The sequence below is a fragment of the Phocoena sinus genome, chromosome 7, assembly GCF_008692025.1.
Source record: "Phocoena sinus isolate mPhoSin1 chromosome 7, mPhoSin1.pri, whole genome shotgun sequence".
Lineage (NCBI taxonomy): Eukaryota > Metazoa > Chordata > Mammalia > Artiodactyla > Phocoenidae > Phocoena > Phocoena sinus.
In genome coordinates, this window is record NC_045769.1 from 9,342,441 (window position 1) to 9,370,249 (window position 27,809).

Consider the following 27,809-nt stretch of genomic DNA (forward strand, 5'->3'; position numbering starts at 1 on the left):
ATTATAGGGGTCCCAGAAGGAGAAGAGAGAAAGGACCCAAGAAAATATGTGAAGAGATTATAGTCGAAAACTTCTCTGACATGGGAAAGGAGATAGCCACCCAAGTCCAGGAAGTGCAGAGAGTCCCAGGCAGGATAAACCTAAGGAGAAACATGCCAAGACACATAGTAATCAAATGGACAAAAATTAAAGACAAAGAAAAATTCTTGAAAGCAACAGGGGAAAAATGACAAATAACATACAAGGGAACTCCCATATGGTTAACAGCTGATTTCTCAGCAGAAACTCTACAAGCCAGAAGGGAGTGGCATGATATATTTAAAGTGATGAAAGGGAAGAACCTACAACCAAGATTACTCTACCTGGCAAGGATCTCATTTAGATTTGATGGAGAAATCAAAAGGTTTACAGACAAGCAAAAGCTAACAGAATTCAGCACCACCAAACCAGCTCTACAACAAATGCTAAAGGAACTTCTCTAAGTGGGAAACACAAGAGAAGAAAAGGACCTACAAAAACAAACCCTTAACAATTAAGAAAATGGTAATAGGAACATACATATCGATAATTACCTTAAACATGAATGGATTAAATGCTCCAACCAAAAGACATAGGCTCCCTAGATGGATACAAACACAAGACCCATATATATGCTGTCTACAAGAGACGCACTTCAGACCTAGGGACACATACAGACTGAAAGTGAGGGGATGGAAAAAGATATTCCATGCAAATGGAAATCAAAAGAAAGCTGGAGTAGCAATGCTCATATTAGATAAAACGGACTTTAAAATAAAGAATGTTACAAGGGACAAGGAAGGACACTGTGTAATGATCAAGGGATCAATCCAAGAAGAAGATATAACAATTATAAATATATATGCTCCCAACATAGGAGCACCTCAATACATAAGGCAACTGCTAACAGCTATAAAAGAGGGAACTGACAGTAACACAATAATAGTGGGGGACTTTAACACCTCACTTACACCAATGGACAGACCATTCAGACAGAAAATTAATAAGGAAACAAAAACTTTAAATGACACAATAGACCAGATAGATTTAATTGATATTTATAGGACATTCCGTCCAAAAAGAGCAGATGACACTTTCTTCTCAAGTGCACACAGAACATTCTCCAGGATAGATCACATCTTGGCTCACAAATCAAGCCTCAGTTAATTTAAGAAAATTGAAATCATATCAAGCATCTTTTCTGACCACAACGCTATGAGATTAGAAATCAATTACAGGGAAAAAAAACGTAAAAAAACACAAAGGACATGGAGGCTAAACAATACATTACTAAATAACCAAGAGATCACTGAAGAAATCAAAGAGGAAATCAAAAAATACCTAGAGACAAATGACAATGAAAAGACGATGATCCGAAACCTACTGGATGCAGGGAAAGCATTTCTAAGAGGGAAGTTTATAGCAATACAAGCCTACCTCAAGAAACAAGAAAAAAAAAAACTCAAATAAACAATCTAACTTTACACCTAGAGGAAATAGAGAAAGAAGAACAAACAAAGCCCAAAGTTAGCAGAAGGAAAGAAATCATAAAGATCAGAGCAGAAATAAATAAAATAGAAACAAAGAAAACAATAGCAAAGATCACAATAAAACTAAAAGCTGGTTCTTTGAGAAGATAAACAAAATTGATAAACCATTAGCTAGACTCATCAAGAAAAACAGGGAGAGGACTCAATTCAATAAAATTAGAAATGAAAAAGGAGAAGTTACAACAGACACCGCAGAAATACAAAGCAATCTAAGAGACTATTATAAGCAACTCTATGCCAATAAAATGGACATCCTGGAAGAAATGGATAAATTCTTAGAAAGGTATAACCTTCCAAGACTGAACCAGGAAGAAATAGAAAATATGAACAGACCAATCACAAGTAATGAAATTGAAACCATGACTAAAAATCCTCCAACAAACAAAAGTCCAGGACCAGATGGCTTCACAGGTAAATTCTATCAAACATTTAGGGAGGACCTAACACCCATCCTTCTCAAACTCTTCCAAAAATTGCAGAGGAAGGAACACTCCCAAACTCATTCTATGAGGCCACCATCACCCTGATACCTAAACCAGACAAAGATACTACAAAAAAAAGAAAACTACAGACCAATATCACTCATGAACATAGATGCAAAAATCCTCAATAAAATACTAGCAAACAGAATCCAACAACACATTAAAAGGATCATACACCATGATCAAGTGGGATTTATCCCAGGGATGCAAGGATTCTTCAATATACGCAAATCAATCAACGTGATACACCATATGAACAAACTGAAGAATAAAAACCATGTGATCATCTCAATAGATGCAGAAAAAGCTTTTGAAAAAATTCAACACCCATTTATGATAAAAACTCTCCAGAAAGTGGGCATAGGAACCTACCTCAACATAATAAAGCCCATATACGACAAACCCACAGCAAACATCATTCTCAATGGTGAAAAAATGAAAGCATTTCCTTTAAGATCGGGAAGAAGACAAGGATGTCCACTCTCGCCACTATTATTCAAGATAACTTTGGAAGCTCTAGCCATGGCAATCAGAGAAGAAAAGGAAATACAAATTGGAAAAGAAGATGTAAAACTGTCACTGTTTGCAGATGACATGATACTATATATAGAGAATCCTTAAGATGCCACCAGAAAACTACTAGAGCTAATCAATGAATTCGGTAAAGATGCAGGATACAAAATTAATGCACAGAAATCTCTGGCATTCCTATACACTAATGATGAAAAATCTGAAAGAGAAATTAAGGAAACTCCCATTTACCATTGCAACAAAAAGAATAAAATACCTAGGAATAAACTTACTAGGGAGACAAAAGACCTGTATGCAGAAAACTATAAGACACTGATGAAAGAAACTAAAGATGATACCAACAGATGGAGAGATAAACCATGTTTTTGGATTGGAAGAATCAATATTGTGAAAATGACTGTACTACCCAAAGCAATCTATAGATTCAATGCAATCCCTATCAAATTACCAATGGCAATTTTTATAGAACTAGAACAAAAAAATCTTAAAATTTGTATGGAGGCACAGAAGACCCCGAATAGCCAAGTCTTGAGGGAAAAAAACGGAGCTGGAGGAATCAGACTCCCTGACTTCAGACTATACTACAAAGCTACAGTAATCAAGACAATATGGTACTGGCACAAAAAGAGAAATATAGATCAATGGAACAGGATAGAAAGCCCAGAGATAAACCCATGCACTTATGATCAACTAATCTATGACAAAGGAAGCAAGGATATACAATGGAGAAAAGACACTGTTTTCAATAAGTGGTGCTGGGAAAACTGGACAGCTACATGTAAAAGAATGAAATTAGAACACTCCCTAACACCATACACAAAAGTAAACTCAAAATGGATTAGAGACCTAAATGTAAGACCAGACACTATAAAAGTCTTAGAGGAAAACATAGGAGGAACACTCTTTGACATAAAGCACAGCAAGATCTTTTTTGATCCACCTCCTAGAGTAATGGAAATAAAAACAAAGATAAACAAATGGGACCTAATGAAACTTAAAAGCTTTTGCAAAGCAAAGGAAACTACAAACAAGACGAAAAGACAACCCTCAGAATGGGAGAAAATATTTGCAAACAAATCAACAAAGGATTAATCTCCAAAATATATAAACAGCTCATGCAGTTCAATATTAAAAAAACAAACAACCCAATACAAAAATGGGCAGAAGACCTAAATAGACATTTCTCCAAAGAAGACATACAGCTGGCCAAGAAGCACGTGAAAAGTTGCTCAACATCACTAATTATTAGAGAAATGTAAATCAAAACTACAATGAGGTATCACCTCACACCAATCAGAATGGGCATCACCAGAAAATCTACGAACAACAAATGCTGGAGAGGGTGTGGAGAAAAGGGAACCCTCTTGCACTGTTGGTGGGAACGTAAATTGATACAGCCACTATGGAGAACAGTATGGAGGTTCCTTAAAAAATGAAATATAGAACTACTGTATGACCCAGCAATCCCACTACTGGGCATATACCCAGAGAAAACCATAATTCAGAAAGAAACATGCAACCCAATGTTCATTGCAGCACTATTTACAATAGCCAGGACATGAAAGCAACCTAAATGCCCATCAACAGATGAATGGATAGAGAAGATGTGGCATATATATACAATGGAATATTACTCAGCCATAAAAAGGAACAAAATTGGGTCATTTGTAGAGACGTGGATGGATGTAGAGACTGTCATACAGAGTGAAGTCAGTCAGAAAGAGAAAAACAAATATGGCATATTAACGCATATATGTGGAACCTAGAAAAATGGTACAGATGAACCGGTTTGCAGGGCAGAAATAGAGACATAGATGTAGAGAACAAACGTATGGACACCAAGGGGGGAAAGTGGCAGGGGTGGTGGTGGTGGGATGAACTGGGAGATTGGGATTGACATATATACACTAATAATGTATAAAATAGATAACTAATAAGAACCTGCTATATAAAAAAATAAATAAAATTCAAAAAAGAAGAATCAGTAAGTGACTTAGCAAGATCACTAGATGAAAGTCAATTTACTGGAAGCAAAAATCAATTGTGTTTTTCTTAGTAGCTACAATAGGAAAATACAATTGTAAAAGGAGTTTAAGTTACAATAGAACAAAAAAGTCAAACACCTAGAATTCTAAGAAGATATATGTAAGATTTCTACACTATAAGAAATCTTCTTTTTTTTTTTTTCTTTTTTTGCTGTACGCGGGCCTCTCACTGCTGTGGCCTCCCCCGCCGCGGAGCACAGGCTCCGGATGCGCACGTGGGATCCTCCTGGACCGGGGCACGAACCCGTGTCCCCTTCACCGGCAGGCAGACTCCCAACCACTGCACCACCAGGGAAGCCCTATAAGAAATCTTTGAGCAAAATTAAAGCATATCTAAGAAATTCTAAAAGTAAGGATATACTATATTTGTGGGTTGAAAACTTGGCATTGTAAAGATGTCGATTCACCACAAATGGATCATTACAATCCCAATCAAGACATCAATAGGTATTTCTGTGGAAACATAAGCTGATGGTAATAATAAATAAAATAACACAAATCGTGAGATGACTAACGAGTTAGAACAATGATTTTCATGGAAAAGTGAAGTTTGACTGATTTGGTATTGGAAGAAGACAAGGCAATATAAATACTTAAAGATTTCTTCAGTATTTGCTGCTTTGTACCAGGCACACTGCTGGGTGTTTTCCAAAGGGCATCCACAGAACCTCAGATCCTGAGATGCTCAGAGGAAAAGGGGTTTGGTAGTCACATGCCCGTACGAAAAGCTCGGGCTGCTGTTTCCTCTCAGAGATTCCTGTTGCACAGCAGGATTTTAAAGCCTCTGAGAAATTTCGGAGAAGAAAAGCAAATAGAATTGTGTCGCACCCAGGACTTTCCGATCTTATTTGATCATGACCTCTCTTTGAGAAACAGTGGCCTGGAGTGCTTTTTATATTTTTTGGTTCTCACCATTATCTGTGAAGTAGCCAAGGGTTGAACTGTCCATTTTACAGATGAAGAAATGGAACCGCAGGCAGGTGAAACTTACACCAGGTCATATAGCTACTAGTACAGGATCTGCGATGCACCCTCAATTTTTCAAAAAAAAAAATTCAGTGCTTTTTCTAGGGTCAAACACTACTTTCATGTGAAATAGCATTTCAGAGATGGAATAAACCTTAGTGATCTCTTAGACTAGTAACCTTATTATGCTGATGGGGCAACCAGGGCCCAGACAAATCAAGTGTTTTGCCTCAGGTCAAGAGCTTACAGACTAGTAGCAGGAATAAAAGGATCCATGACTCAGTGACTCCCAATTAAGTGCTCTACTGCCCCATATAATTAGGAGGCAAATCTGTGTCAATGGAGGGTGAGACCAAATTAACTGCCCAGATTGAGTAGGCACTCAGAGATGCTGAATAAACGATTTACCTGGAAGATGATCCTGGAGCTCTATCAAGTCCTCATGTAATTTTTTTAAAATATAAATCTATTTATTTATTTATTTTTGGCCGCGCTGGGTCTTCATTGCTGCGCGCGGGCTTTCTCTAGTTGCGGCGAGCGAGGTCTACTCTTCGTTGCAGTGCGTGGGCTTCTTATTGTGGTGGCTTCTCTTGTTGCAGAGCACGGGCCCTAGGCACGCAGGCTTCAGCAGTTGTGGCACGTGGGCTCAGTAGTTGTGGCTCACGGGCTCTGGAGTGGAGGCTCAGTAGTTGTGGCGCATGGACTTAGTTGCTCTGCGGCATGTGGGATCTTCCCAGACCAGGGCTCAAACCCGTGTCCCCTGCCTCAGCAGGCAGACTCAACCACTGTGCCACCAGGGAAGTCGTCTTATGTAACTTTGAAATGAGGATTTAGGAGCCATTTGATCACTGGGTTACGATAAAGGACTGGATATTGTTATTTTTAAAACTTGAATCACCTCGTTGGTATTATTTTTTCCTTCTGCCCTGAAAAATGCCACAGGCCACCTCAAAAACTTAAAAGGAATTTAAATTTCTGAGTAAACATGATTTCACAACTTTAATGGGGTACATCCTGGAGTGTCACAAGCTGCGAATCATTTTTCTGGAGTCTCAGATACGAGGAACAGGAGAGGAATAGTGTGGGAGAAGGCACGAGCACCTGGCTGATCGTGCCGTGCAGGGAAGGGTACGTTCACTGCAGGTGCTGCTGTCAGCAGGAGCCGGAAGAAAAAGCCAAGCGCTCCCAGAGGAGGCCCTGCAGGGCTGGGCTGAAAGTTCTGAAGTGCAGTGAAGAAGGGAAAAGCTTACCTTTAGGGGCAGAGGAACTTGAGAGCCTCTGAGAGACAGCTGAAGAACAGAAGGGTAAGTCTGGCCTTAAGCAATGGGGAAGAGGAAAGTAGGCAAATGCAAGCATCTCACTGACCTTTGTACTTTAAAAAGAGCAGCAGTAGTTCTTTCTGTGTAGAAACGTTTTGGTTGTGGCTGGTGGCCACCGGGCAGAACGGGCATCGTGGCTGTGAAGTGCCATCAGTGGGAAAGTTCCATTAAGGACAAGGAAAGAGTAAGCAGAGGCAAACCTGTTTACTCTCCCCTGCTTTATCTTCTCCACTCATATGACTCTTGGGGACCTTACGTGGAGGGGGGCAGGGCTAGGGCAGAGCATGATTTAGGGGTCCCTGGGCCCCCTGGGAAAATACCACTGTAATATCAAATTGACTGCACCCCATCCAGCTCCCCAAATGTGCGATCTGGCGTCTATTTGACATGATTTCAATTTATTTGAGAATTTTTGTTCTTTAAGCTTTACTGGAGGGCAAATAAATCTATTCAGTAGACCATCTTTGCCTGACTTCATTCTCCACAACTCTCTCTCTCCTTTTTTTTTGGCTTCACAGCTTGCACGATCTTAGTTCCCCGACCAGGGATGGAACACAGACCACAGCAGTGAAAGCCAGTCCTAACCATGGACCATCAGGGAATGCCCTCCACATCTCTCTTTTTTAGCTCATTAGTACAATCACACACCCAACAAGGCAAGGGAGGGCAGTTCCCTAGTTTCTCAAAAGTAATTACTACTTACATTGAAAACAAAAACGAAAGCAAAAATAAACGTAAGGCCAGGGAGTTTCTAGACACTAAAATCTCCTTAAAATTTTACAAGCAACCATTACCCCAACTTGCACCTCCTCTAAATTTGTGGAATTAGGCTCACCCCTGCAAAGAAAAACACAGCAGGATCTTTGATGACACCGTTATTGATGCTGCCCATCATTTAGTGTGGGAAGTGGCTCAAAGGTGGTGCCGGTGAAACAGGAGGAAGATGCCACACAGAGCAGGGCAACTTCTCAAAGTAAGTTATCCATTTATGTTTTCATTTTAAACCTTTATTGCTTTTCTCTGATTATAAAAATATTACTGTAGAAAAATTCAGATCTTTCAGAAATATGTGATGCAGAAAGTGAAAGCAATCTATAACTCCATCCATGAGTGAATCACTCTAGCTTATCCAACATTTATTTAAAACAAAATAAAAAACTTGTTAATGTTCTTTTTTAAATGGGATCATACTATGTTTACTGAACTCAGCAACTTGCTTTCCTTGCTTAAGATTTTATTTGGTCTATTGAACAAATAAAAGATCCATCACATCTTTTTCAAAAGACTGAATCATATTTTATGGAAAGACTTACAATTATTTTACTTTGGTGTACATTCTTGCTCACATGTGAAAGCATTTTTGGATATAAAATCCTAGATATGGATTTGCTGGGCCAAAGGGTGCATGGACTGACATTTCTATTAGACTGTACTAAATTTTAAATCTTTCAAATTGAAAGATTTAAATCTTTAATCTTTTAACTTAAATCTTTCAATCTTTTAATTTAAATCTTTAAATCTTTCTGTGGATTGAAGTGGCACCAGCACAATTCTTTGTTGTGAAGTCGCTGAAATGACAGCTTCCTGTCACAGGCTGGCATGGGACCTCAGGTGTTCTCAGTTTGTCAGTGCTACAGCTCTAAAGCATGTGAAAAATATTTGCCACTTTTGGGGAGTGAGCTTTCGGATTTTTTTTTTTTTCAGATGACATTAGCTTCAGGTATACTTTTGGAGTTTTGAGTAAGATTTAATGAGATAGATAAAGTAAGACTAATCTATTTTGTAATTCTTCATCCTTCTTTCATCTGCTGGAGTGACTATAACATATTGGTGCTCTTGGGGCAACCACCTGTGTTATTAGGAGCAAAAGGCCATATCTGCCAACTCTCATCTACTTAGCATATAGTTGCTGTTTCTAGCAGTTTCCCAGTATTTGTCACATTAAACCTAAGTCACCAGTTCTGACCACCTTAAGCAACACTTCTATTTCAAGAGGACAAATAAGACAGAATTCCAAGAGTAAAATACTTGTAACAGTACCCTCCTGGACCTCATGGTCTAAAGTGATTTTTGCTTCCTCTGGACTCATAGATTTTAAAATGTTTGCGCTATTCATTAACTTGGCAATTGCTCAAGAACCTCCTTTGGACTTAAAACAAAAGTTAAACCATTAGAGTGTTTATATAAATCAAGTCACTAACTATATTTTTCTCACTAGACTATACGCTTCATGAGAGGAGGGACTTTGTTTGGTTCACTGATGATTTCCTGAATCTAGAACAGTACCTGGCATATAAAAGATGCTCAATATTTGTTGAAGGAATGATAAATTCTCCAAAGGCAGGAATCTTCTTATATTTTGCATCCCCACAGTAAATGACAAGTTGCTGATTAAAATTAAGGAAAGGGGGGCTTCCCTGGTGGTGCAGTGGTTAAGAATCCGCCTGCCAATGCAGGAGACACGGGTTCAAGCCCTGGTCTGGGAGGATCCCACATGCCGCGGAGCAACTAAGCCTGTGCACCACAACTACTGAGCCTGCCTTCTAGAGCCCACAAGCCACAACTACTGAGCCCGTGTGCCGCAACTACTGAAGCCCGTGTGTGCTGGAGCCCAGGCTCCGCAACAAGAGAAGCCACTGCAATGAGAGGCCCATGCACCACAACGAAGAGTAGCCCCCGCTCTCCACAACCAGAGAAAGCCCGTGTGCAGCAACAAAGACCCAATGCAGCCAAAATTAAATAAATTTATATTAAAAAAATAAAATAAAATCAAGGAAAGGATCTTCATTCAGAAACACAACTTAAGACTTTCTTAGAAGCTAAGTGTGAAATATCCCTGGCCTAAGTAATATTCAAGATTCTTTCTAGCCCTAACTCACTATGAATCTACTAGTTTTCAAAGAATTAGAAACCAATATAATATATATTATATATATAGAACTAGAGTAAAGAATAATTGGATAAATCTTTGATTTAGAAAGCAGGGCACTGATTTTTCTAAGCCTCTGAATCATCATGATAAAGATCAGATTTGAGAATTAAGCTATATTGACCTCAAACTATATTCTCTAAGTCCCTTTTTTGAAAGAAAAAAAATCATGGCATCAAGTTATTAACTGGAAATGTCTCTATAAGCATAAAAGAATGATTTTAATGTCACTGTATAAGCAAGAAGGCAAAGGAAATACTAATGTACAATGTTTATATATTTTGAACTATGACAATAGTGGTATGGTGCTAATGAGAGATATATCTGCCTTTAAATCATTGTCAAATGTGCAGTTATTTGGATTTAAAGCGAATAAAAATAAAAGCAATGAAAAAGAATAAAAAAGGGAATCACAGTGAAAGAAGCATCCATTTAATCTGGAGCATATTTTGGATAATATACAACATTTTGGGGAATAAAGGCAGAAAGAAAGAGAAAATATGTACAAGAATCAATTTTAGAAAGTCATTCCAGAAAAAAGTCCATCTTATAAAACACATTGTAATTCTAGTCTTTTAGTACTTATTTATGTCAGATTGTCTCTCACTGGATGTTTGGTTTCCTGTGCTGAGACTTAGAAAACTTATCTTGTGGTTAGAAACTAGCATATTCTCAAGATGGTTGACTGAAAAGACTATTTTTTAGATTTACTATTTTTTTTTTACAACAAATTTTACTTTAAAAAGAGAGTGAATTAATCAGATTTGAGATTAACTCTCACTGGCAGAACTGTAGTGAATATACTCAGTCTGCTTAAAAGAAGAAAAAAGATCAGAACTTGCAAAGGATTTTACATATAAGCAATGGGACAGAAAAAAAACAGGGCCTGAAATAGATGAGAGTTTCTGACGTGTTAAAAAAAAAAAAAGAAGAAAGAAAAAAAATTAAGAATACTTCTGGGGGAGGGGCAAGAAAAATGTCATGAAACAGTAGTTGAAGGAAGGCATGCGCCCAAGTTAGACTAGGGAGCAAAGTCTGAAGAACATCAACCACAGGACCATTCTTGGGGAAAACTAGTAACAGGAGGACTGCTATGGTTAATTTTCTAAAACAGAAAGGTAAACAAGTAATTTAGCTTGCTGAGGCTTACAACATTACAGTATAATACACTTATAATACCAGACTCGCAAGAATAAGACACACTCAAACAATTTTTAAAGACAAGCTATGGAAAAGGCTGTAAAGTAAAAATTAGAACATTCTAACTTACTTGAGGTAGATAAAATAGAAAATGAAGTCAGAATACATAAAATATTGCTTTCAATCACTCATGCTAGATGTGAAGAATTGTTAGGATCATACATCTTATATAGCAAATGGAAAACAGTCAACCCTAAAATAAATGTACAAGAAGAGTAAATTTCTCTCTTTAAGAAATTAAAGAAATTCCAATTAAATATGTAAAAATTTTCTTTAAGTGTTCAATTAAAAATTTAAGTTCGATAGGCTATCAATTGATATTACGCTTGTAATATTTATAAATCTTAGATCTAGAAATAAATATACATTATTTCTATTTTAAAAGATGCTTTTGAAGCTCTAAAAATCATTGTCTATTTTATTGAAGGGCTCATGGAACAAACTGATGAAATATTCAATACGTACACCAAAACAAATATATACCAAGTTCTAAATTTCATTTTTTAGGAATACCATTTTTGAAAGTGCAAGGTGCACGAATATCTCGGTGACAGGTGTAAGCTCAGCGAGGAATTAGAAACGAGTTCCGAGTGGAGGACCCATTTAACTCGATCATTTCATGGGCACAATAAATCATCCACAAAGCCCACCTTAAACAGCTAAAGTAGTCATAAAAATAGGCCGATAGTTACTTGAGCGATAACATAATCCTCGGTCTTATTGTTGTGAAGCAGATGTCATAATGGGTGGGGCTGACGCGCAGAGCAGCTGAAACATTTTTGTACCACCCCCCGCACACTTTCAGTGGGATAGAAGGGGCTCCGACAAGGTAAGGAGAAAGCTCTGAACGATCAATCTCTACTAGAAATAAGGAAGTTTTGATGTGGCCTTGGTACACGTAAAGACCACAATAAAACGTGAAAAATCCCCCATAATTAAACCCTCCCCTGGAAAAGAGATCTTCCTTTTCTCTCCTCCCCTGCCGGCTCCTCCTTGGGACACTTGGCTGAGTCTTTCTTTCCCTCCTTCCCACGCTGAGGTGAGGCTGCACGCAAGCCAGGGACGACTGTTTTTCTTTTCGCGCGGAGGGAACTCTGCGGATAGGAACCCGGGGTGACAGAAGGGAGCGGGCGGCGTTGTGAGGAGGCCAAGAAGGCTCTCCGGGTACGAGCCGGGCTGGGGTTGGGAAGGGACACGCGGGCCGCCGGGCCCGCAGAGGAGGCCGAGGTGACGAGGGAAATCTCTTGGCTCGAAGCAGGGACCCGGCGCTTCCGGCTGGCCACAGCCGCTCTCGGCCTAGCGCGGCTCGCGTTCCGGGCTCCACCGGGGCGGGAAGAGAGTTACTAAAGAGGGTAACCGCGGTTCGCACTTGCCTGGGACCGGGTGACCAATAACTGGTAATAGTCTTTGCTCGGCGCCGGGCCTTGTCCTACAATTTCGAACAGAGTCTCCGGCAGCCACGACGCCATCTTGGGACGCCACCACCGTCGCTAAGACAACCAGGAAGGGGCGGGGCCTGATTGGGGTCATGGGGCAAGAGCCCTGGTTTAAATCGAACCCTACTTTTGACTTGGCGGGGTGTTTCTAACTTGGGGTGATTGTCCCCTCTTCCAAGGGTTAGAGGGAACTCTGAGCCGTGAAATTTCCACCTTGAGGTCCCGGGTGACCCGAAGGGGAATTAGTTCCTGCTACCACCGAGGGGAGGGGGTGACCCCGGCGGAGGGATACCAAGCGAAGCACCACATTCCCCTTCCTGGTCCCTCGAAGGGATCGGGAGGAGATCGCAGGCCGCTGGGGAAGTCGAGCCGGGCGTTGGGGGAGGGAGGGGCGATGTGATGGGCTGCGAGTAGGCAGCGGGGCCTGTCCCGCGGCCGAGCCTGTCCGGCTGATTCGAAGGGAAAAGTAGTTCCCGGAGGGTGTTGGAACGGGCGGGGAGGGAGGCGGGGCGGACGGAGGCGCACGCCGGGCGCGGTGCTGCGGCTCAGCTGATAATTGAAGGGACCCGAGGAGCCGCCGCCGCCGCCGCCGCTGGGGGGGGTGGGGGGAGCGAGTGGAAGTTACTGCCGCGCCACCGAGTCCGGACCGGAGACTTTGGGGCCCAACTAGGTAATTGGGGCGCAGTTCCGAGCGGCGGAGCCAGGCCTGGGGGAGGGGGTTGTGCTGAGGGGTTGGGGGGGTAGTGGGGGGGGGGAGCTGGAACAGAAAGTCCCAGGAAGCTCGGTTGTGTCATCGCCGCGATTCGGCCCCTGCTCGGCCTGTTCCCGGCGGCAGCGGCGGCTGGGCCGTGGAAGGACCGGGCTGGGGGTTTACGGGCTAGGCGCTCGAGGGAGACCGCGGCTGGAGGGACCGGGGCCGGGCGGGAGCGGGGGGGTCGCTGGGTGCCCCCTCCGGCCCCCCGCCATGAGGAGGGCCCTACACGGAACCGGGGTAAGGCGTGCGGGTCTGGGGGAGCCCGGCGGGGGTCGGGGGGGCCGGAAGTGGGCTTTGGAGCTGGGAGGGCGTCTAGGAAGAGAGAAAGTGGGGGGCCGGAAGTGCAGGTGGGGGGTGTGAAGACGGCAAGGGTTCCCCGGAAATGGGATGGGGGGCCCGGAAACCGGGAGAGGGGAGGCTCCTGGGCCAGGGACGGCCCGGAAATGGAAACTAGGGAGCCGCTCGTGTGACAACAGTTGTGGGAAGCGAGGGTCAGAGGAGGGAGAGGCCGGAGTGACTTTAGACCGCAGTAAGGGGTTTCCTGCCGAGGGGGACGGTTGAGGGCGGGCGAGGCCGGAGACGGGGTCTGCGCTGAGCAGTTGCTTCAGCCGTGGGAAGTTGAGGCTGAGGGAGGATGACGCCGAGAGAGGATGCAGGGGGGCGTGAAAGAGGCCGAGAAACTTGGCGGAGAGGAGCAGAGCATCCTTCCAAATAGATCAGCGTGGAAATTGGGGGGAGGGGGTCAGGACCTGTGGGAGGGAGGTGGACCAGTTGTCGCTCCAGTCGTATTAGCATTCAAAGCGAGTCAGGCGATTAATTTATTTATATGTGGATTACATAAAACCTATTATAACGTTTGTCCATTTGGTTCACCCTCCCTCTCTCCTCCATCCTCCTGCATAGTGAGTGGGTTTCTAGTTCTGAAACAAGTTAGAGGGGAGTTCAGATAACGAAGGTGGTAAAATCCCCAATCCTGTCCTTTCTTCGTGTTGCTCCTTTTCTCAGAATAAGAGAAATCTTTCATTTGCTGGAGGAAAAAAAATAAAGATTTAAAAACACATGCACATCGTGGGGCGCGGGGGGGCTGGGGGTATCTTAGACATTTGAACAACTGCTGGGGGACGGAGGGAACTGGTTACCCCGTGTGGCGAGGAAGGAACGGAAGGGGCTGCTCCTAAACCCTTAAGACAGATTGGTTTGTTTTTGATAATGCCGTTTTACTTTGGAGGAGGTGTAGCTTAAGCTCCGTGCCTGGCGGTGGTTATGGTTCAGTTGCTTCGTTAGGTCACTGGGGGAGAGAGAGTGTCAGTGTGGGAACGTGGGACTGTGTGGGGCGGGAGGACGTTTAATAGCGCCGTGGATCTGTTCCGAGTGGACGTCTCACTGCTCCTCTGCTGCCTCCCTTCCTCGTCGGCCTTCCCCGATCTTGCCTGGACTGCCAACTCACCCGATCCCCGGGCTTTCCTCTGGTTTGTAGGCCCTTCCGTGGTGTGTTGAACTTTCTGTTCCTCTCCAGTCTCTTTAGCTATTTTTGGCAGTTCATTTGTTAAAGACCTGGAAAGTTGAGGCTCAGAATCTCCTCCCCAAAAGCAGAACAAAACAGAAAAATACGGGGTAGGAAGTTGAAAGAGCTATTGAGTGGGGTAAAAAACCGACGTTCGGAACAAAGGTCCTAGTTGTTAGAGAAAAAGGCAAGAGGCCTATGTATGAGGCCTGTGTGTGTCGCATTTACCCGGGGCGGGGAGCAGTTAGAGCTGAGGAGTGATATTATCAGAGGTTTAGAGACGATAAATGGCAGAGGGTTTTATTGAGGCTTATTTTCATATTTAGAGCATGCGAAGAGATCAGTATTAAGTGTGAATTTTAGAGGAGACACAGTTTCCAATTGTTTTAGAAACTCCCTGCTCCACATTCAGCCCCAGCTTTTATGTCATCTTTGTGAAATTGGGGAGCTTTTATTTCATTTATTTTAAGCTTAATGGAGCACATTAACATGGCTGGGGGTTGTGGACTTTGTCCACATCTGCCTTTCTGTGAATGTGCCAATATCCATAAGAATTGAAGAACTGTAATGAAGATTATCATTGTTTCCATTCGCTTCCCAGTTTTTTCAGGAGTTTGAGTGGTTTTTAAGTCTGTTCAGCTGACGTTTCCTATTTAATTTGTGTCCGTGAACAGGCTTTTTGTTTTATTTTTCATTTACTTTCTAAAAGTTTTAGAACACTTTTGGCAGCTAGAGTTCCTGAAGGTGCTAAACAAATATTTTTAAGATGAATGGGATGCTAGGCCAGGGTAAAATCAGTGCTTTCACCTAGCAAAGTAAATTTGAAGGAATGTTTACTTTTCCATTCTAACTTTCAAGCTTACTGCATTTGTTATCTGGTTAAGGTTGTATGATCCTATTTTAAGGACATCATCCTAGCAAAGAAGACACATGCTGGCCTGGGAATTCATAACACTGCCAGTTAGTAGCTGTGTGACCTTGAGCTATTCTCTGACCCTATCTGGCCTCCATTTATTTTAATCTGTAAAATGGGGGTGGGTATCCCTATCTTGCCTACCAGCTGGTTGTGAGATCCAGTGGACATAAGGGCTGTGAAAAACTACAAACTGCTAAGTAAGTTAAAGACAATTGTCATTAGCTTTAGAAAATTACATTATCTATTTTGAGGTGATTACAAAAAGATAACTTTCCTCAGTGGTGGTGGTGGGCGGTGTCTACGTAAGGTAGGTTGGAGATATGAAGTTTATAGCGCTTTATAATTTGAAGTTTCTGCTAGATTGGTAGTGGAACTTGGGCCCAATTTTTATGTTACAGTAATTTTTTTTTTGCATCAGTATGCTTGTTCCCCAAACATTGTTAATTCTGTTGAGAGAAACTTCAGACAGATTTCTTTGTGTTTTTATTATGGACAAAATTTATACCTATTCTGGTTTGTGGCTCTTATGAAATTGACTTTCTAATATCAGAGACTACAATTAAGGAAAAACATTTCTGAATCTTGATCTGTTTTCTTTACGGAATCTGGGGAGTTTTTTGTTTTTAATTCTTTTAAGTGGATGGGTGGGGTTCTTTGTGAGCAAATGTGATACCAATTGCCACTTTATTTTTGCCTTTTTCCTGAGGTAATTTGATGGACTCAGATTGAAAAAGCAACCTGCTTGTTGCTTTTCGTCTTCATTCAGGTTCTTGCTACTGCCAGCCTCACATGCACTTTTCCCACATTTGAATCATTTTAGGTTCACTGCAACTCACAAGCACTTCCTCCGAAGTTTCTACCCCATGACCCTTTCCTTTTATTTCTTTGTTATCTGTATGTGCTTCATTTTGTGATTATAGTGCTGGGTTTGTGGACATGCCTTGCTTTTGTTCCCCTGACTGAATTATATGCTTCCTGAGGGCAAGGATTATCTAAATGTCATTGTGTTATGCCTGAAGGTATACTCATAAACCTGATTGAAAATAACACCCATTTTCCTCCCCACTCCAACCAGTAATGTTACCCTGGCCTTGCTGGCTATGCAGCCAGTCTTCCTGCTTGGAAAGGTTCTTGGCCCCAACAGATTTCTCAGGATGCTGTTTGGCGTAGGGCTCACAGCCTCTGACATCTTCCTCACTACTGTGCCATCAGAGTGCCTGGGTAGGGTGGAAGAGTAAGAATTTGGTGGATATTATATAAGACATGTAATTTGTAGGTTGTTACATAATTTTGGTGCTTGTAGTTCTTAACATGTAGTGTTAGCTTTACATTTGTGTATTTTCTTTTAGTGCCTGGGTATAGTTCAGACAGCTATGCTACAGATTTCTTAAAGACATAAACCTCTAGCAAATTGTTCTTTACAGTCTCGACCTGGTCTGCTAGGTTACTCTGTACACAGTGTGTGCTTGCTGTTATTTATGGTAAATAGATAAGCATACTGATGCCGAACCAGTCTTTTGACTTTTATGTGAGTAAAACTTAACTTGGCTGATGTCCTGGATTTTTAAAAATGCAGTTCTTTATCCCAGTTTATTGATAGTTTCAGGGTATAGGCAAAAGAAGTTGTTTCGTAGACTGAAACAAGTCTGCTCGATAGTTTTTCTCTGAGGACTTAGAGATTTTGGTTTTGATTCTTCAGTAGTTTCATTAAACTGGATTAGCCAGAAGAAAAATCTTCTTGGCGATTTTTCAGACTTACCGGTTTTGTCTTGAGTGTGCAGGAGCTGTTAATAGTTTTGCAGTTACGCTTGATATAAAAAGTCATTCTAGGGGTCTAGAGTAAAAAAGCTGCCTGTTACTCTGTTCTTTCATTAATGAACAGCACTGTTCAAGTGAATATCTGATGTGAAGGTAAAAGACTTGGGTTCCAGTTCTGGCAATGCCTTTTCTATGTTTGTGACCTTGGGCAAGTAATTTAACCTTTGTGAGCTTCAGGTGCCTAACCTGGAATATGTGGTTATGGCCACCGACCCTAGAGGTAATTGTCATATAAATGCTCAACACTCTTCAGGAGATTAGGCTACAGAGATGGATTGGAACACAGAGCCCTTCCTCCACTGGTTCATTGCTGCATTGACCATTCCCTCATTTGTTAACACTGTTCTGCCTAGAACATACTTTTATCAATGTTATGTATGTAGGTATTCTACTTGAAACTATTTTGAGCATAGAATAGTATTCCTTAGTTGATTATGAATTCCTTGAAGTTAGTCATTCCTCTTTTATTCCTAGAATCTAGCACAGTGCCTGGCCCTTAATAAATATTCTTTAAATGTTTATTAAAGGAATAAGTCTTGTGTGAATAAGATGATTCTGAAAGTGAAAATATTTTGTAATGGTTTAATGTAATGTCCTATTTGATTTGTTTTGATAAACATTTTGGATCACTATTAATGCTAACAAGATTTTGGGAGTTTTCTTCTTAATCTGTTGGTATATATTTTAGAGACTGTAAGTTACTTTGAATCATATATATTAAAAAAACTTAGGGCAAGCCATTTCATATTCTTCAGTTGTCCATTATTTGCATGTACTAGTTGATCTCTTAAATGCTTCATGAGGCCCTAAGTATGTTTTGAGACAGTGTGCGTGTTTGTTAAGTATAAAATTGAGGGGTATTTTTTGTTTTTGTTTTTTGTTTTAATAAATTTATTTATTTACTTTTGGCTGTGTTGGGTCCCTGCCGCTGCACGCGGGCCCCCTACAGCCGCGGAGAGCGGGGGCCACTCCTCATTGCAGTGGCTGCTCTTGTGGAGCACGGGCTCTAGGAGCGCAGGCCCAGCAGCTGTGGCGCACGGGCCCAGCAGCTGTGGCGCACGGGCCCAGCCGCTCCATGACACGTGGGATCCTCCCCAACCAGGGCCCAAACCCGCGTCCCCCACACTGGCAGGAGGACTCCCAACCACTGCGCCACCAGGGAAGTCCCAAAATTGAGTTTTATACATTTTAGCTTACTCTGTTTCTTTTTAGAAAGGGTGTATTTATTTCTATAAATATGTTATTACCCCTACATGGATTCTTGAATGCTATTTATAAGCTGAAGTGTCTATCAACAAGCCTTCAAGACTTCAAGTTACAGCATTTCAATGTGTATCTTAATCAACTTGTTGGCTGTCAAAACCAGTGAGTTCCACCCTGACTTCACAACTCCTACTCATTCCACCCATGGGCAGCATTCTGAATAAATAGATGTACCTTGTGCCATCTTAAGGTCACATTAACTCATTTTGAAGTCCTCGTACTGGTAAACATGTGTGATGCCCTGGAAACCCAAAGTGAGTTTGTACAGATAGCCTATTTGAAATTCACTGTTGAGTTGTAATTTAAGCTGCTTTGTGTCCTTAGAGAGTAGGTTCATGGAGATCATATGGAGGGCCTCCCCCAGCCCCCTTTTTAAAAAAAATTTGTAAAACCCAAGTGCTTGTAGTTGCCTTGTAAACAGCAAATGTGTGAAAATTCTGTAACTTCTATGGCCCCAGTATTTTGTAATCCTGTTTTGCACTCTTGGCTGCATGCAGTCAGATTGGGCTGTTTGTTCCTCTCTGAACACACCCAGGAACTTCATTCTTGCCTTGGCTTTGATTGTCTATCTACCTGGGTTGTCACCCCTCCCCCATCTTGTACCTTTTGTAGCTACATGTACACCCTTAACTTTCTTTTTTTAAAAAATTTTATTTTATTTATTTATTTATACAGCAGGTTCTTATTAGTTATCCATTTTATACATATTAGTGTATGTATGTCAATCCCAAACACCCTTAACTTTCTTTCAGTAGCTCCTGTAAGACTTTCAGTCTTCACTCTCTTCTCCCCTTCTCCGTTCTGCAACATTTTATTTGTTTCAGTTATGGCTTTCACAGTCTGTCTTATTAGTTGTTTACATCTTTCTTACGATATCTTTGGCTTCTTGGGGGTAGAGGTCCCATTCTTCGCTCCTCACAGAGGCTGGCACAAGGCTCCAACATAATGTATTGTACATGGTAGGTGGCAGTGGTAGAGTTCATTTTGGTGACACATTGAGAAACTATATTGTGAAATAATAGTAAAGTATTGACACAGTTTACTGTGAACTTGCTTATTTTATTTTATTTTATTTTTTGGCAGCTTGCAGGATCTTAGTTCCCCAACCAGGGATCGAACCCCGGGCCCTCAGCAGTGAAAGTGCAGAGTCCTAACCACTGGACTGCCAGGGAATTCCCTCAACTGGCTTATTTTAGTTTTTCAGGGCTTGGTAGCTGAGTGTAGGATCCTAGAATATAAAATTTTCAGAATTAGGCTCATTAAAATCAGGTACTTAAGGGATTGTTAAGGCACTGGACTGTTTGAGTGACTTGGTTACTCCAGGTTTAGCATTTGGGGATTATGTTCATTAGTAGATGAAAGTTTGTTTATATCATTACAAGTTTTTATCGAGTGCTTACTGTGCACCACAGGACTGTGCTGGGAAGAATACAAAAATGACTTAGTTTTTGTCCTTTGAGTTTCATTATGTTTCATTTAGTTGATAATCACTTTTATTCTTAAACTGACTTGATAACTATGTATAATTAGCATAGAGAAGTATTCTGTAAATACTCTAAATGCAAGTTTTCTGCATTTAGAAAACCTGATATGAGAGTCTAATTTAAGAAACAGATGAATTAGGGCATGCTTTTTTGGCTGTACTGAATAAATTGTTGGAAGTGCCTTCATTGTACACATATTTCATCAGTAACGAATGCATGTGCATTTCTGGTTCCATATAAGGTTTACCCTCTTGGAGAGTGCTGAGGAGAAATAAGAGACTTATAAAATGAGATCTCTTATTTCAAAATGTACTAATATTGCAGATAAATTCAAATTGTGTCAAAAGAATATAACATTGTGCATATTTGTTTTTAAGTATAAAGTTGAGTTTTATACAGTGAATACTCAGAAGTTTAGAGAGAGACTGAAGTTATTGAGGAAGAATTTATAGAGAGAGGAGGGGCTTGAGCTGGCCCTGATTGTTCGGATAGGTGTAGAAAGGACCGGGAGCTTCAAGGAGTAGTTGTGGTGAGGGTCTAATGGCCCTCTGGAGTAGAGGGTCCACGTTTATGAAATAACAGGAAATTTGGGCTGAGATTATTGAGGTTCTTAAATGGGAGATTAAGAAATTTAAATTTAAATAGACGTGTTGAAGTTACGGTAGATACATGAATAGGCAGTGACAACATGGAAAGATATTTAATTTGTAAATGAACTGAAAAGAAAACTAAACGTGCTTTTAGATCTTATTTATCTTTTTATGAAATTGCTTCCCTTTCTAGGACTGTATATAAGGGTCTTTGTGGTAAGTTTTGGGGCAATAAAAGCAGTGGAGGTCAAACTTACTTTTTGTTCAGTTTCCCTGCTTAATAGTTTAAAAAGTTTTGTTCTGTAAGCAGGAGCTGGTTAAGTGTCGACTCCCACTGCCCCTCTGTTCAGTCACAGAATTCTTCCTTTAGTGGAAGCTGGCAGTCATTTTCCCTTAACTCATTCAACTATTGTTTATTCAGAGATTTTTAAAAAGTCAGTACTGTTTAAGAATTAATACGTGTTTTTTGTGAGTTACTCAGTTGTCAAGTCTTATTTATAGGAAAACCTTTTGCTTAGTATCTAATGCACTAAAAAAATGTTTAAAACAAAAGCAAATTGTGGTTTAAGTTTTTACATATTTTTCAAAAGGTGCAAATCAATATTAATCAAGTTAAATATTTTAATAAAATATTTACCTCGCACTCTGGTTTATGTCACAGTAGACTATTTGTTACCCCTTTTACTTTTACAAAAGTACGTACAACAGGATTTCAAACATGGGAAATCAGGTTACATGTGGCTGAAGGGAAAATAAAGCCAAAGAGAATATTTTATTTGGGGGTCTGGTAGCCATAATGTTTAGCTTTCTTTAGCAGCTTTTGTTTCTAATATGTTCTTGTAGACTGCTGTCTGTAGTTTGAATTAACTTGATTTTTCCTTATGTGGGGATAGCAGAGATGCTAGCTGTTAGTGCAAGTTTATGACGTAAAATAATACGTTAAGGTTGCATAGTACAAAATTTGTGGGGTTTTGTGGACTTCAGAATAAAAACATTTGTGAAGTCTCTGTATTTTACTGCTGCAACAGGCAGTAGTGCTTATTTTTCTGCAAGACAGTCATGCAGCTTCCTAGTTTTTTCCTTTATTAAGCATGTATTTCCATTTCTTCTGCCCACCTAGGGAAAGCGGGTGGGTTAGTCTCCAGAGGAAATTAGACCTGATGTCTGCCCTTCCATCTCAGATCAAAAAGTATTTGGGCCCTTCTCTCAGTAGATGGCAAAAATTAGCCTCGTTTTTTTGTTTTTGTTTTTTTCCTGTACGCGGGCATCTCACTGTTGTGGCCTCTCCCATTGTGGGACGCGCAGGCTCAGCAGCTATGGCTCACGGGCCCAGCCACTCCGCGGCATGTGGGATCTTCCCGGACCGGGGCACGAACCCATGTCCCCTGCATCGGCAGGCGGACTCTCAACCACTGAGCCACCAGGGAAGCCCACTAGGCTCGTTTTTGAGAAGATTCCGTAGTTCTTAACTTCGTGATCAGACCTGTTTGCTAATTATTTCTCAACTGTCATTAGGAATTTTAGTATTGATTTTCACATTTTGGCCTCAAAATACTTTTGTCAGAAAACTAGACTTTTAATTGCAGAGTTCATCTCCTCTTCACCCTGCCTTTTGACAAGTTTTGCCCTTCCAGTTACTGCTATGAGGTAAGACTTGGGGAATTTCAGCCTTTGGTGTGGCACTGTAAGATAATCTGCTTCTGCCTCTTCTAACCAGCTAGTATTACTTTCCAGCTGCCTGGATATTAGGCCACGCCATTTTTTTCCCAGGTATCTTTCTCATTACACAAACTACTGAGAGGAATCACTGAAGAGATAACAGACCGTCATTTGGGGTCTTCATTGTAGCACCTGTTTTAGGTGGTATTCAATTTATATTTCTTGCGTCAGCTGAGGTTTTGGTAAACTTCATGTTTGCTGGAATAGCAGCTTTTCTGCCTCTTCTGTGGGCTGGGCCTTCTGCTTCACTCATGTGTTTACTTATATTCAGCATATTAATGCTTTGGTTTTTGTTACTAAAATTAAGAGGATTCATAATTGTGCAGTTAACTTGAGTTTACTATATTTAGAGAAACTTAGAACTTTTTCAGGATACTTGCTGAGTTTACTTGAACATATAATGCTATATAGTAAAGGATTTGGGAAGTTTCCATATTACTTAAGAGTTTTAAAATTAGGAATGGCTTAATCCATATGTTTTTAAGGTATGTGAAGCCAAGGACTTAGTAAAACTATAATTCTAAAAAATTCTGCAATTATTTCTGTTTTAAGGGCTGGTATTAGCATCATGGTACGAGGGAAGAAATTATCTTGGTTTCAGCAACTGCTGCATTGATTTTTAAAGGTGTTTCTTTAATTGAATAAGCAACACTCTCAAATCTAGAAAAACAACCATTTAAGACATCTCTCTCCTCAGTGAAGTTAGTCTGAAGTTAGCAGTGGAGATGGAATTAATATATGTGAATAATAAGCAAGTGGTATGTATTATTGTAAGTAGTTTTGAACACTTATTATTTCAAACCTGTTATTATAGGTTAAGATATACAGATGTGGTCCTTGACCTTGAGTTTATAGTCTCATTAGGAGGGGGTGGTAAACTTGGGGACAAAATTAACCATGAAAACTCTTAAGCTGAATTCTGAGACATAAGTCAGATGCCTTATCAGGTGACCAACTGTTTGGAATAGAGAATATGGTAAAAATATTACCAAGATATTTCTCAGAATAGTCGTGTTATCTGCATCCATGTATACTTGCCCACATAGAATTCTGAATTCAGTTCCTCGTTTCATTACCCTTGTGATGTGACTTTCGCTGTAAGTATGTTTAGTATAGTCCGTAGTGATATAAATCAGTCCAGTGGTATGGGAGATTAATGGCATAATAATAGTAAGGCTTCATGAATAAAAGCTACAGCAACTAACCTCTATTGAATTCTTTCCTTGGTACAGTGGTATTTTACATGGGTTAACAGAGTCTCTGGGGGTGGGGTGGGGTGGGGTGGAGATGGATAGGTGAGTGGGTGAACTGAAGAGTCGTACATTCTGGACAAGGAGTGTAATGAGGGCGAATGAGTCTGTATCAGAAGAGGATATAAATTTTCAGAAGTGGCAGAGGAGAGTTAACTGTGCTAAGTAAATATATTCTGCATTCTGTGTGTGTTTTAATGACTTCTTTGTCCCATATCTTTACATAAGGAAGATAGCCATATTCTTCCTATGCCTTGAGTATCCCTGGGTTATAACGCCAATTGGAATAACAGCAAAAATATAAATATAATAGAAAATAAGATGGAAGTGTGACTCAGTATCTGTGTATACATTTACATGAACATTTCTCCTTAACGTTGGCATTTTTATCATGTAATTTTAATCAGTTTTCATAGAAAATTTTGCTTTTCCATGGCTACGCACATTTATATATTTTGAAGGAAGTGTCATTTAGAAAGAATATGGGCTTTGAGGCTAGACACTGTTTAAACAGGGTCCCCATATGCCAGCTGTGTGATCTTGGGCAAGTCATTTAAACTCTCTGAGGCTTAGTTTACTTGGGTATAAAATGGGTTGCTGTTAGGATCTTACATAAATAGTATATACTTGATAAATAGTAGCTGCTACTATTTTTATTTATAGTGATAAATAAAAAAATGTATGTTAATTTGACTACTTAGGGGAGGGTTTACACAATATCATCTTTCAGAACAGGGATCAGGAAACGTTTTTTGCAAGGCGCCAGATGGTGAATGTTTTTGGCCTTGCAGGTCAGCTCTTGTAGGGTGAAAGCAGCCATTGACCCTGTTCTCCTGAAACTTTACAAAGTGAAGTGGTTGGCCAGATTTGGCCTGTGGGCTGTAATTTGCCAACCTCTGTTCCAGAATATTACTTGCCACTGTTTACTTTGTTCATAGGAATTTAAAACGCTATCTATATGTTTCAAAGATTACATGATAATGTCTAAGTGATAAAGGACTTTAGGGTAAGTGGTTGAGAGCAAAGATTGGGATTCAGGACTTCCCTGGTGGTGCAGTGGTTAAGAATCCGCCTGCCAATGCAGGGGACACGGGTTTGAGCTCTGGTCTGGAATGATTCCACATGCCTCAGAGCTACCAAGCCTGTGTGCCACAACTACTGAGCCTGCGCTCTAGAGCCCGCGAGCCATAACTGTTGAGCCCGCGTTCCACAACTCCTGAAGCCCGCGTGCCTAGAGCCTGTGCTCCACAACAAGAGAAGCCACCTCAATGAGAAGCCTGCGCACTGCAACAAAGAGTAGCCCCTGCTTGCCGCAACTAGAGAAAGCCCGCGTGCTGCAACTAGAGGAAGCCCGTGCGCGGCAACCAAGACCCAATGTAGCCAAAAATAAATAAATAAATTTATTTTTTTTAAAAAAAGATTGGGATTCAACTTAAATTTTGGCTCTAATGCTATTAGCAGTATGACCTGCAGTAAGTCACTTCATTTTGTCTTCAGTTTCCCCACCTGTAAAATGGGAATAATAATAATAATAGGTTTGTTGTGAGGATTAAATTAGTTAATACGTAAAACTTTTAGAACAGTGCCTGGTACAGGATAAGTGCTCAGTGTGTTAACTGTTGTCAGTAACCATTCTTTTTGAGCGGAAGCATTTTTATTTTCCTTTCCTTTATTGATAGCCTATCTAAAACAACAGGTTTGAGAAGAGAAGATGGATTTCTCTGAATCATCTTGGAATTACTTGAGTGACAGAGTTTTAGGCTTTGAAGGAGGAGATCAGTTGAGAGTGTTGGTAGACTCTGCAACAAGATGGACTTGGGTTCTAGTTTCCTAGTTGTTTGACCTTGGGCAAGTTGCTTAATGTGTAAATTATAGAAAATACATAATTTACAGGATTCCTTTGAGGTTTTTAAAATATTTATTTATTTATTTTTGGCTGCATCACGTCTTCGTTGTGGCACGCAGGATCTTTTCGTTGCGGCGCACAGGCTTGTCTCTAGTTGCAGTGCACGGGCTCGTCTCTAGTTGCAGCGCACGGCTCAATAGTTGTGGCATGCGGGCTCTTTAGTTGTGGCACGCGGGCTTAGTTGCCTCACGGCATGTGGGACCTTAGTTCCCCCACCAGGGATTGAACCCACGTCCCCTGCATTGGAAGGTGGATTCTTAACCACTGGACCACCAGGGAAGTCCCTTCTCTGAGTTTTTAATGAAAGTGAAGTATTAAAGCACACTGCCTAGTTCACAGTTAAGTAGCTATGTTACATTTTTTTGATTAGGATATTGGCTCCTAGGAGGAATTTAATAGTAGCTTTTATTCTAATATTTCTTTTAAATGATGACTTTTTTCCACAGTTGTATTAATGTATAAAGTTGACAGTGTGAATTTATTATTTTTAAGATGTTATAATTTTGGTGTTGAGTACATTTAATAGTTAAGATGAAACTTTAAAGATTGAAGGAAAAATATCCCTGACCTGGTATTACATTAAGTGTTTTGAAAAGCTTTTTGGGGGGCAGTTTCTTCTTCTTTTTTTTTTTTGCGGTACGCGGGCCTCTCACTATTGTGGCCTTTCCCGTTGCGGAGCACAGGCTCCGGACTTGCAGGCTCAGCGGCCATGGCTCACGGGCCCAGCCGCTCTGTGGCATGTGGGATCCTCCTGGACCGAGGCATGAACCCGCGTCCCCTGTATCGGCAGGCAGACTCTCAACCACTGCGCCACCAGGGAAGCCCCGAGTTTCTTCTTTTGATCTAGGTTCACAGGTTTATAAAAATGTTATAAAAGTAGTATAAGGAGTATCCCATATTCCCTTTATCCACTCTCAAGTTCAAGGTTTTATTGTTGTTGTTAGAAGATAAATTTGTTTTCAAATTTTTTAATCAAAAACTTTTTTTTCTTAAGAAATAGTTGTGGTAAAATCTACTGAAAAAAGGTCAATGTGGTGAACACTTTTTTTTTTTTTTCATGTGGCTCTTTACCAGTGCTTATTCACTTTTCATAGCGCTGTGAATGCGCTGGAATGTCTTGGTCCTGACTCTTGGCCATCATTGGTGAACATTATTATACGAATTCTTAAGGTCCTCATTGGCAGTTGGACATTCCTAAATACCCTGCTTTTTAAGGGACTTACTTGCATTGCTTTGCTCAATGAGTGCTGCCCCGCTTCCCCGTCCTTACTAGTCGGTGGGCTTGGATATGTTTAGACCCTACTCTCTAGCTTTGTAGTGTTGAGTTGCAAAACTACTTGCTAGAATTGTGTATTAAGTGGGTAAGTTGAGAGTGAGGGCTTGTGTCACGTGGTTTTAAGAGTGATAATTCTTGTAGCTCAAAGGTATTTCAGTACTTTTCTTTTTAGTTGAGGGGATCAGTAAGGCCTTTTTAAAACAGATACTTTAAACCTCTGGCTTCTGATAATAGTAAAGAAAAAAAAAGTAAGTACCTTTATCTGAAGTAGGTAAGGGCCTGTTGTATACCAGGCAGACATATGCAAAACCTTTTGCCCTTAACTTTCTTGTCATATCTTCTCTTCCTAAATGCCTAAAGTTACTAATTTTAATCCTAAATTTCCTGAATTCCTAAATGTTTTTCCCTTTGCCTACCATTCCTTAGTAATGGCTCCTACTATCTGTACTTGCCTGCTTGAAGAGTCTTAGGTAAGAGGACTTAAATATTTAAAAAAATAAACTTCTAAGTTTACAATAGTTTCAAATTTACAGAAAAGTTGCGAAGATGGTTACCCTATACTCCTCACCCAGTTTTTTTAAGATCTTCCATTACTGTGATATATTTGACTCAACTAATGAGCCAATACCGATACATTATTACTACTTACATTTTATTTGGACTTGCTTAGTTTTCTTTTTTTATCAATTTATTTATTCACTTATTTAATTTTTGGCTGCGTTGGGTCTTCGCTGCTGCACGCGGTTCTCTCTAGTTGCTGAGAGTGGAGGCTACTCTGTTGCTGTGCGCAGGCTTCTCATTGCGGTGGCTTTTCTTGTTGGGAGCACGGGCTCTAGGCACGCGGGCTTCAGTA

At 40.7% G+C, this 27,809-nt stretch overlaps 2 protein-coding genes across 32 annotated transcripts in view; one reads left to right on the forward strand and one right to left on the reverse strand.

Annotated features, from left to right (window-relative positions):
- The window catches only part of FBXO36 (F-box protein 36), a 109,736-nt gene extending 97,222 nt beyond the window's left edge, over positions 1-12,514 (reverse strand). The window contains exon 1 of the mRNA XM_032637856.1: positions 12,414-12,514. Within this exon, the coding sequence (XP_032493747.1) occupies positions 12,414-12,509 (96 nt within the window). The 5' untranslated portion in view covers positions 12,510-12,514. The remainder of the gene's footprint in view (positions 1-12,413) is intronic.
- Positions 11,800-27,809, forward strand: part of TRIP12 (thyroid hormone receptor interactor 12) — a 151,993-nt gene continuing 135,983 nt past the window's right edge. For 19 of the 31 annotated variants that reach the window (XM_032637824.1, XM_032637830.1, XM_032637834.1 and 16 more), the window contains exon 1: positions 13,005-13,146. The gene's annotated coding sequence lies outside the window, so the exon portion shown is untranslated. Of the gene's footprint in view, positions 11,870-12,808; positions 13,147-13,240; positions 13,468-27,809 lie in introns of those variants that run through there. The other 12 variants (XM_032637844.1, XM_032637847.1, XM_032637829.1 and 9 more) reach the window with 10 other exon arrangements.